We start from the raw sequence: 11844 nt of genomic DNA on the forward strand, positions 1-11844 counted from the left end.
CCCGGCCACCTTATGGAGAAAACTCATTTCAGCCGCTTGTATGCACGATTTGTCCTTTTGGTCACTCCCCAAAGCTCATGACTATGGGTGAGGATAGGAACGCAGATCACGGTCACATTATTGAGGAAAGTAGACTACACGTCCATTTTTAACCTCACATGCATATTTTTGGAATTTGGGAGGAAACCGGAGCACCCAGAGAAAAGCCACACACGCACGGGGAGAACATGCAAACTCCACACAGAGATGTCCGACGGAGATTCAAACTCAGATCGCCTGACTGTGTGGCCAACCACGAGGCCACTGCGCAGCCCAGTTAGGTTAATTGGCAGCTTTTGTCCACAGGTATGAATGTTTGTGTGAAAGGCTGTTTATCCATGTGTGCCCTGCGATTGGCTGGCGACCTTCGTGAGGATAAGCGGCATAGAAAACAAATGAAGGAGACTACAAGTCACTTCATCCAAAAGGAACCTCTTTTATTGCATAAAAATGCAAACTACAAAACAATTAATCAGTTGACACTACAGCAGGAAAAACAGCAAGAAGCACAGAAAAATGTTAATATCCTAAACACCCACACTGACTAAGAATGATGCCAAAATCCATCCAAATAATAAAATACGATCTTTTTAAGGTTCTAGCCTAATATGTCACACAGTAGTCTGCTTATTCCTTAAGGTTAGTTCCTTGTGCACAAGTTACAGAAAAGATGGTCTTTTTTTTCCTGCACACCACATAAAAAAGCAAACCAGGTTTTGTTGGAGCTTGTACGGTATTTGACATAAAGCAAAAATATGAGTAACACTACAGTAAATTACGTAGAAGAGAAGGCACACAAGACCTTTGTCTCAGTAGTAGTAGTAGTAGTTGTTTACAATTTAAAAAAATATGCTTGGTTCCCTCTTTTGCCAACTACACTTGGAATAAACACACCAACTCCATAAGAAACCCCACATTTGGGTTCAAATTGATCCCTTTAAACCAGTAAATGCGTTAAAGATAACTTCAGTGATGGAACGTGAGCTGTGAGTGAAAGTGCAACAATTACTGTATATGTCAATATGCATTTAAAAAACGTCACACAGGTCAAAACAGTTATCTTTCACCCTTATGATAAGCAAAGACGACAAAAGAAGCATCACAAATACGCCTAAAAAGGTGCAAAGATGACACTGAAGCAACATTTCATCACACACACACACAAGGAAATTTCAAACAATGCACACCATTCAATGTGCATCCTGTGCAGCATGTTTGAACTTCTCTTCCACCACTGAGGCTTCACGAGGTCCATGCTAGGACAAAGCAACTTGCTGGCATGAAGACGTTCAGGCTAAGTGCACTTTGGTGGTCTTGCAATTCTGCTCAATAAAATGGAAAAATAATATTTTCAATGCACAAGGAGGTCTGAACATCAGAAATGGCCCCCAACGGCTCGACTTAGATCTTTGGGGAGATGACAAGAGTGTAAAAATGTTCATGTGGTGGTCGGTGATGGTGGTGGTGGTGGTGGTGAAGCGGGCCCGGGTTGAGTCTTTAGGCGGATGTGTAAAGGTACTTGGTCTTGGCCAGGCCGGTCAGCTCGTCCTCGTAGCGCGGCAGGCAGCAGAAGAGGATGGCGCAGCCGATGCACAGGATGGTGGCGCCCCAGCCGAAGCCGTAAGCCCAGGTGTAGTAATAGTTGCCCTCGAAGAGCTGCTTGTTGAACTTGACTGGGTAGATGATCAGAGCGATGACCTGCAGGACCACTGCACGGGAGGCAACCAAGAAAAACAGTTTAACAGAACAAAACACTAAATGATCATTCAATAGAATAAAAGGATGATGTTGTGTTTATGTTCCAGGAGATTTGCATCTTTATTATTATTATTATTATTATTGTCCTTTTTACTGCTTAAAAAAAAAAAAAAAAAAAAGTAGGGATGCACGATATATTTTTGTCAAGCAGATACCAATAACCAACTTTCTCATTCCTCGCTACATCTCACTATTGGTATGCTGCCATAACTCCTTAGATATCGGGCCGATAATTATTGTGCACCACTAAAAAAAAAAAACATGTATTCAATATTTTCTGTACAGTATCTCATGAAAGTGATAACAGCCCTCACATCTCAGCAACAATTTTCTGAAGTCTTGTCAATACCAGAGAAAGTAAACATCAAGACACTTTAGAGTAGTCAATGTACAACTTGTGTATTTTGTATAGATTAATCCACTAAAACACACAGCCATTATTGTCTAAATAGCTGGCAACATTTTCAGTGGATTTTAAATCTAAACTGCTATACAAGCTGTACACAGACTACTTTAAAGTATATGCATGTTTACTTTCTACAGTATTGTCCCTGGAGAAGATGTAATGAAATGCGAGGGGCGTACTCACTTTTGTGAGGTACTGTCTATGTTATGTGTAATGTTTACTGTCAAGGAAAGATAACAACAGTGTGAGGGAAAAGACTTCCATGCAAGTGTGAGACAGTTTCTTGGCAAGTAACGACATCATCAGCAACTCTTGGAGGTGAGTCACTATTAACAAATCACATGGGCGCTGCTGGCCGCCTGCTGAGTCTTCTGGAGAAAGGTGTGACGCCAATGAGCGACGATCTTCTTGGCGCTCACGCCCTGGCTCACGGCAGGCTAGGCAGGTTATTGAAAATATGCGAAGGGAGAGGAGAGGGAAATAAAAAAAGCTTTTGAGGACGATTTTTGTGGGGTGCGACTTCAAACGGCATGTTGGTGCGTGTCTGGACAGAAGCAGACTAGAAATATTTGAAGAACTGATAACGGTTTATTATTGCATGTCAACCATGACAGTTCAGTGCAAGTGTTAGTCTGAGAAGCTGCTTCCTTGGTAAATGCCGTTACACACTCCCGTCACAAATCCGCCACACACAATGAGGGAGGAATTGCTCCGGTAAAAGCTGATGAAGTAATCAATCATTTTACTAACGGGTTCTTTGCTTCTTTTTGTATAGCTATAATGTAGCATTTTTACACTTTGTAGCCACATGATGATACGGTGGGAAAGTCAGTCGTCCCTCAAGTTGTACAGTCATCATGAACGACATCCTAAAAAGATTTGAGCATATTTACACCTCAGCAAATTACATTAGACTTCAGCTCAGTGAGCATCTAACTCCAAAAGTGTTTTATAATAAGAATAAAAATGTGATATACAGCCTACCCTTCAAAAATATATTCATAAATGATTTCTAGTTCATGGCTGAATGCAGGCTATTATTATTTTTTTTTAAAATTAATATTTAAGCAAATTGTACTTATTTCTGGCCTAAATTATTCATTTTCAAGCATAAAAATAAAAATACAAGGCAGCATTCTAATTGTGAATCTAGCATTCTACATTGGCCACTAGGTGCCAGTAATTGGCTGGCGAGACAAGCACCAGATGTGGCCGCCAGAACAGGCATTCATTGCAGGTTTAATGATCTCATAACAGGCACAATAACGACAACATAATAATCATAATAATAACACGGGGTTCTTTTGGAGCCATAACCCACAATAAGCTAAAACTCAACTCTGAACCTCAGATGTCACTTCCTGTCCTCCACACATCTGTCCGCACACCACTAAGGTCCCCTAGGAAACACATTTACTGAGACGTACACAAGCAGGAGTTTCATTTATGTCTTAAATGGCTTATTTACTCTGATTATGTCTACTGTATTGGGTAATACGAGTGTAAAACCATTTAAAGACGCCATTACAATACATTGATGAGACAATAGCCACCGTAGGAAGTACGCTGTGCAGAAAAAACAAAGAACTGCTAATGTATGAGTCTATGTTATCTAATATGTTTTATTTTGTCCGATTATATGCACTATATTGGGTAATACAAATGTAAAGGTGACTATATGGGTGTTATTTCATGTCCAGAGGGCTCTAATAATGTTAAAAAACATATTTAGAATATTGTAAACGGGTTTTTTATGCCATAACTACAAAAATATTCCATTGATTAATATGACGTACATATATACTTTTGCTTTTTGTGTTTTTTATTTAAGGTGATGTCATAGAGGAAAAGTGAGATGATAACCATATAGGCAGAAATGTAATTTACTACAACGCTGGAATGCAGTACAAATGCCGCTGTCCAGGCTGCTCAGTACAATATGGCTACAGCCACAGTCAGTCAACATCAATAGCAAAGTCTTTCGATTTCATTTTCGCAACAACTGACTTCTTTTTACACTTGAATAACAAGTGTGAGTTTTAGTTAGTAAAAAAAAAACAAAAACCTTTACAATTAAAAAAAATGTTGTATGATGGTGACACTTTGATTTTGGAATTGATTTATGAGATATCACACTCGACTAAGAGTGCTTCGCAACATTCTACCAATAGTGACACACATCACACTTTCATAAGCAAGCCCTCCCACCTACAATACATCATCGTGTTCACCCCCTTTTTCTTTGGGACTGGATCCCTCCCACTGACAGAAAGCATGAAGGTTCAATGTACTGCTTTATCCTTTCACTCCTCTGCTACCTCACACACTCTTTGACCTTTGTTGAACAACACTGGGATGCATCACTCCGCTACTAAACGGCGACATGGAAAGTTGACACATTTGGTTTTTGTTCAAAGTAAGCACCGATTACATTTGCATTTATACGACACCGCTCTGGCGAACATTTGCACAAGTGCATTGTCAATATTCCTCACGTCAATGCAGTGTTTATTTTTCCTTCAAGTCTAATAGGCTGTCAACTGTCTTTCCCAACACAATGTCCACGTTCCCTCAGTAACACAACCACTCCATGAAACATCCAAAAAGGACGGTCTTTACAGTAAAGAGCCGTTTCTGTGGCGACATAAGCTTAAAGCGTACCCCTACTGTATCACTGTTGATTTGGAAAAAAAAAGAAAGTAAAGAACAGTTTTAAAATTTGCTGCATTTCTTTGATTTTTAAAATATAAAAGTAAAATAATATAATAACAAAAAAGTTATTTTTTCAGTTTTTTTTTTACTTTTAAAGTCTGTTTAAAAGAAAAGGGGACTGACAGTCTCCTAAATAATGATTGTTTATTTATCAAATGTTATATATTTAAATAAAAATATTTTTATATAATATTTAAATCAAAATCAGCACATATTGAAATAAACATAGTGTATTGTCATTTTATGATAATATAAAATTAATAACAACTAAAAAAATTTAATGGATAATATGAATATAAATATTAAATCTCCATAGCTGGTGATTTCTTATTTTTAGTTATTTTATTGTTATCTGACAGAGAATTATTATTTTATTGAAAATACAAATACACCAATTTTTTTTTTTTTTACTGATCATCAATGATGATTTAGGTCTGATTCTTTCAATTAACTTCCTCATTTAACCTGGTATATTATCTTATCAGCATATTATCTTTTTTATTCCTGGCTCTATTCGGAACAAAATTGGGCATTTATTCAACACGAACATAACAAATATTTATTTTGTGTACCAAACATATATAATAAATATCCAGTATATAATATAATAAATATATACTGTATGTTGAATGTATTTGCAATATTTAAATATACATCTACAAGGCACAAATACAAGAATAACAGGATGGCCGGCGGCTGTAATGTTATATGTGTGTGTGTGTGTGTGTGTGTGTGTGCGTGCGTGTTATGAGTCTTACCAACAATAATGAGCATCACTCCAATGATGGGCAGCAGTGTGACGTTGAGCGTGCAGCACAGAGCCACACAGGAGAGGACAAAGGCACCGATGAGGATAAGGAGGCCGATGATCATCAAGGCGGCCACCGCCTGCGCCCACGCTGCATGTGCAACACACAACCACACACACACACGTTAGGAAAAACTCTCCGCCCCTTGTCACATTAAAATCATACACTGTAGTACCAACACTGGCTGTTACGTTAGGTACACCTGCACGACAATGAGAGTCATGTAAATCGAATGAGATGTGTGTTGAATCTTGACATGGTGCCCCAAAGTCCATGCTGATATCAAGTGAGGTGTGTTGACAACCTGCCACGCCTCGGACAGCACACGCGCCTTCTGCGGCGGCATCACGTGACGCCACTCCAGATGGGTCTCTTATGGATATAAGGACATACAGCACAACACTCACTGTCTCCATGCTCAAATATGTCAGATGGAGAAGTAAAATCTTCTCCTGCATTAAAGGACCAGCATGTAAGATTTCAGGGGTGGGGCTAGTGCAACGATATTAACGATCAGGCTTCATGCGACCCTTTTTTCCAAGCACATTTTTTCAAAGAAATGTTCAAGCTTGAGGTAAAACACTTGTTTGAAGAAATACAATACTACCCAGAGAAGGTTTGGGATAACCTATAAAATTATTATTACGGCTTTTGACATGTTTCTTTGGTGCTTTTATGGTTTTATTTCAGGTTTAATTTTAATCATTTATTTTATTCTATATATTTTATTTTTTTTAAGAAAAGGTATTTCTATAAACCACGCATGTATTTTTCACTTCTTCTGGTTTCTACATAAGAAGAATATGCACACACATATTAAACAATTATCTGACCTAATCACAACGGCAACACAAATACTGTGCCACTAACAGCAAAGGGAAGACAAACATAGAAATCTGTATTATTTCTCCATCAAACAAGCAAACTATTTAGTCAAGTACAAGATACAAGAGATACAAGAGAGTTTCATTGTCATGTGCAAGTAACCATTTGTTGTGAAAAAGCCGTGTCATTTCAAGCCCTTCATCCAAAGTCCCAACACTTTTCATTCAATTTCAAGCATAATCACAACTGCCAAAGCCTCCTGATCACACAGAACGAGCCATTCGTGTGTGGATGCTTCCACGGCAACCACAAGGAGCCCAAACAACCTCTTAAGAAAATTGTTTTCCAGCTGTGTTGTGTTATTGTTCCTGTGTATGTAGTAACGTGTGCAATTATTGGGGTAGAGATTCTACAAGCACAAGGCGCCGACAGAAAAAAAAGGGTGGCGCTTTCAGTCGCTACTGAAAATCAAATGTACTGACTTCCACAGGAAGCGGTTACTTTTGCTGTAGTACATGGTGAACCAGAGACAAGCCTACTTTTGTTGTTACTGGATGAGCCAACTCCTTGAATTATTCATACCTAAGTGTGTATGTGTGTGTTTTACTAGTGCCTGGCTACCTGGCCCTAGGGCGTCACGCGCACACACACACACACACACGCGCGTGCACACACAAAAGACGTGTTGGACAGGTTGGATCTTCTCTCAAACCTCAATAATCCTGTTTGGCTCACCATCAGCACGGTGGAGCAGACACTTCACGACCTTCTTCACCCTCTCATGTAGCTAAATTAAAACATAGAAGCACTTGTTGCAAGATGAATAAAGCTGTGATTATTATGTCTCTACAAACAAAGACTGCTCAAAACAGGCCAGCAGGAAGTCTGCGGCCGCCATGTTTGCCTCTCCACTGTCAGGGGGAATATTCACGGCTCAATGGCCACACTGGGACAAGAAAGTCCTCTGTTATGTGGAGGTGTTTTCAGCATGGGCGGGTGTAGGATGAAAAGGGGAAATGTATTGAATATTCTTAACAGGAGACCACACAGCTTTTAAAGCTTCAGCGACCGCAGCCATGACAACAAACAGCAGAGTTCACACAAGCAAGAAAACACCACCACAGGCAGCTTACACTGGCAAATGGCAACTTTATACTCATTAAACTATTCAATTGAACCAACACAGTACAACACGCAATACTATGCTGGTTAAAGGGGACCTATCCTGCTCCTTTCAGAAGCTTTTAAAATGAAATTGGATCCCAGGGGGCACTATAGTAAGTTTTTGTTTAATAAAATACAAAAACAGCATCAAAGTGTGCATTGTTTAAGAAACAGCCGTTGAATGTTTGTTCAACAACCAGCTGTTCATCAAATGGCGAGAGCAGAAGAGCAGTGACTGTGAGGTAGGTCTTTAGCTCCCCTGGAAAACAAAAAACATTATTATTGTAGCCTTACTCCAGTTTTGTACACAAGTCTGACACCCGAAAAAAAAAAAAACACTTTCTGGCTGCCATTTTCAATAAAACGTGATACACAATCCTGGGGCTGCAACTAACAATTATTTTTTTTACATTGATTAATCTGAAGCTTGCTGTTTCGGGAAACATCAATATGAACCAAACAAACAGTCAGTGGAAGTCGAAACATATCAGCAAAGAGGCAAAAGTGTTGATTACTGTCGGTTAATTGGGGTTAATGCTGGGCAAGCGGAAAGTTGCCACGAATGGACTTCCTAAAGTGGTGACATGAGAAATCTAAAAGAGCTCATGGAAATCTTGTGAAGTCCTCGTACTCCACCACTCATGAGCTTTAAAAGCGACATAAAAACCAGGGATAACTTACAAAACACACCATCTTCATGATATGGCACTTCCACATCACGTAGAACAAGAGTACAACATTTTAAAACATTTGGAAATGTAGGATAGGGCCCCCCTTAAGCCTGTGTGGTCACACCTAACATCCTAAACTACTTGGAGAATAGTTCCTTCAGGCCAGCACGTGTCAGACACTTGGATACACTTTCATTTTGTTCCTAAGACCATGTAAACACGTCTGGGAGGAGTTCAGGTGGACTGATAACTTCCAGAAGAATTGTTCCTGATAGGAACAATAGCAATTTCGGTGCAGCATCATTTAAAAGTCCTGTGGAAGCATCATTTTCTGATTTAATCTGATTCTGGGCCACACGACATTAGATCCACGTGTTCTGGAACTTGACAATTAGGACAGGTAGATCCCCTTTTACCATGTTTACCCTTTTACCACTTAACCTGTGTCATACATCTGCAATGTGTTATGTTCTTCCCTTCACTTTAACTTTTTAAGTCATAGATTGTAGTTGGCTTGGAGGACTTGACTAGTCTTGAATTATTCTAGTTTCTACTGTGTTTGTCTTCACAGGCCGGACACAATTTCATTTATGAAATTGACAAACACCAACGCTTACAAGCGTTGGTGTTTGTCAAACCTTTTGGAATTAATTAATAACAAAAACGCGAGGTGTCACTATATTTTACAATGTGTCGCGGGTCAGTTAAAAAAAATGAAATGCAGGTGCAAATGTCCCCCGGGCCGCACTTTGGACCGACCCCCTGTGTTAGATAGCTGTTTGTGCGAACATCGTCTCTGCTTTATTTCTTCCACAAAAACATGCAAAACATGTCAGAGAGGCGTTAAAGCAGTCCAACAAGGAAACAAAATAACTTTTCCTGGTATTAGGAACGCCGATTTAGGTGCTGCATCTTCTACAAATCACACCAAAGCATAATTTTCTCCACACAACATTTGGTCAATTTTTAATGCAAGATGGAAAATATTATTTTACATATTTCAAAGGAGTTATAATCTCTGACCATCATAATTAGATGCAGTTGTACTTTGTTATTATGTTCTTCACCTCATGTAAGTCTGATTGTAGGCTTGGTGGAGGTGTTGGCTTTAGTAGCCAGGATGTGATAAGAGACTGGGAGAGCAAAGGAATTCAAAGTTCAGGCCTCCCTCCCCCTCTCAGCCTGGGTGGATTATTCCCAAGTGTGCATGTTACATTCTACACCTCTGTGGCATGCATTCACACAATCATGATCCAAGGTGGTTCTAACCAGGTGTCAGTCACTCATCTTGTTGCTGTTGGAACCCAACGTGTCGATAAAGTGTGCTACTTACAGAACTCCATGAGAGACTTGCAGTCCCACTGGTCGTTGCGGCCGTGGCACTGCTCCCACATGCTGGCGTAGTGCGACTTGCCCTCCTCGTCCGTCAACCAGCCCGACGTGGCGGCGATGGCGATGATGTCGAAAATAATGGCGAAGAGCAGCAACAGGGGCACGATCCACCTGCAGCGTGGATAGGCGATCCCGCAGCGAAACATGCTCAGTCCCACTTGGATTTGGCAGAGAGGAGGAAGAACGGTATGATTAGCCGGCTGGCTTGTACTGCTTTTGCGCAAAAACAGAAATGGAGAGTGGGGGGAAAAAAAGCCCCGCCCGAGTGTGCAATGCAGCCGTCAACCTGGTTTAGGACGTTCAGGGTTGGACTTGTCTTCCTTTAAAAAGCCAACCGAAGCCCAGCCCCGTTCAGTGAGTGTGTCATGTTACAGCCCCAACGAAAGAAGACGGTGGTCTGACCGAATGTTCCACCTGAAATTACAGTCCTGGGGGTCGAAGACGAAGTCCAGGTAACAACAGGTGGCGACCACCTGCTCAGGGGAGTGGAAGCCCACCGAGGGAAGCGGATTATGCAGGAGATATGTTGCTGCAGTACACTGTTCCACCACAGGATGGCAGTCGAAACGGTTCACAAACACACCAGCTCTCAAATTTGGTTCGATGCTTCCCCCTATCGACCATTTCACCCCAAGGGCCTCATGACAATCCATAATGAATTAACACACAATTTATAACTCTCAGTTAAGACTTTTAGTTGGACTTGTTCAAATTAAATTAGTATAGCAAGACACCTGGCCGACACTGTTATATTCACTTAGTGCTAGCTAAAGACCCCAGAAAGCTAGCATTAGCTTCACACACAAAAACAGAATTTAGACATTAAATTATAAACGGAAGCTTGACTTTAAAATCAACATCATATAGCTCAAATGTACTTACGTAAACTTGATTCCAATGACCCAGTGAGGTTGATGCACTCGCTCTACTATGACAGCGAGCAAGGGAAAAAATTCGGGTCACGCAATAAGGCACCAGTGTCGTAATGCATCATGGGATTTGTAGTATCATTATCTAGCTATACTGTACTGTACTTACATAATATATTGTCTCCTTCAAGACTGTGTTAGCAAATAATAACGAATTGAACATCTTTACCAAGATTACCTTGCTATCCGAAGGTACTCAGATGACTGACTTTAGATGCAATTACTATGCCGCCTCTGTAGGGGGCGGTAGCTAGTTTGCGCTGTTCCCAAAATTTAGGCGGGCTTTTATTTATGTCTTCCAGGTACAGAGCGTTTGCTTTTGACGAAAGTTAAGAAGAACTACATGAAGTTTCAAACTCATTTTCGTCTCTGCACCGCCCTTCTGCATCATGCTGTCGACTTTCAGGTATCAATCTTTGTTTGTTTACAGCTCTGTTTAGGGCTAGCTCTGTGAAGGGATTTTGATTGCAGTGTGTGGTGTGTTTATTGCAAATGGATTTCCCCTGATAATGAACTGTTCTCAAATCGCAAAATCTGGATTCAGACCTACTTTCCGAATCACTCTTAAAAGCCTCCTCACCCCCCCCCCCCCACCCTTTTTGTTTTGTTCTCAAATAAAAAGTGATCCAGACACCTTCTCTCCCCCCAAAAAAGGCTGTGGTTCACTCCTAACAACAGATGTTTCACAGATGAGATCATCAGAAATGTGTTAATATGCCGATGTCCACAGTGAGGCGACATATGTCTGTTTTTGTTATAACAACACGACTGTTGCTGTTCTGTCATATTTTCATTCAAGAGGCTGAAAAAAACACTTCATAGTAGAAATCAGGAGGTTTCAAAGTGTGATGCGGACCTCAGAAGGTGTCAGGGGAGGCCCAGCATCTTGAGAAAAATAAAGGAAAACATCCTTTAGTGAATAAATACGTTGGACCTTGCACCAGTTTGTCCTATCTAGTCTGCCTAGAGTTTGGCCCAGCTAGTCATTGAGCATGAATTGATGAAGTCTGCTCGGATGAGATGCGAAACATCTTCTAAGACAACCTGAATAGTCCAGTTGCGATCGATACAATAACCTGGATGAAGGAGGATTATCTACAGGCAAAGGAAAACACAATTTTCAAACCTGCCAAGCTAAC

At 40.5% G+C, this 11844-nt stretch overlaps 2 protein-coding genes across 5 annotated transcripts in view; one reads left to right on the forward strand and one right to left on the reverse strand.

The window, feature by feature from the left end:
* Positions 1–455: 455 nt before the first annotated feature.
* Positions 456–10302, reverse strand: perp (p53 apoptosis effector related to pmp22). Its single transcript, XM_054798663.1, has 3 exons — positions 9718–10302; positions 5674–5814; positions 456–1748 (listed from the first exon to the last, which is right to left on the reverse strand). Exons 1-3 carry the CDS (start codon positions 9920–9922, stop codon positions 1537–1539), a joined length of 558 nt encoding a protein of 185 aa, XP_054654638.1. The 5' UTR covers positions 9923–10302; the 3' UTR covers positions 456–1536.
* A 685-nt stretch (positions 10303–10987) lies between these two features.
* Positions 10988–11844, forward strand: part of arid5b (AT-rich interaction domain 5B) — a 154577-nt gene continuing 153720 nt past the window's right edge. For 2 of the 4 annotated variants that reach the window (XM_054798655.1, XM_054798658.1), the window contains exon 1: positions 10988–11111. The gene's annotated coding sequence lies outside the window, so the exon portion shown is untranslated. The remainder of the gene's footprint in view (positions 11112–11844) is intronic. The other 2 variants (XM_054798656.1, XM_054798659.1) reach the window with 2 other exon arrangements.

The sequence above is a fragment of the Dunckerocampus dactyliophorus genome, chromosome 14 (assembly GCF_027744805.1).
Source record: "Dunckerocampus dactyliophorus isolate RoL2022-P2 chromosome 14, RoL_Ddac_1.1, whole genome shotgun sequence".
Classification (NCBI taxonomy): domain Eukaryota; kingdom Metazoa; phylum Chordata; class Actinopteri; order Syngnathiformes; family Syngnathidae; genus Dunckerocampus; species Dunckerocampus dactyliophorus.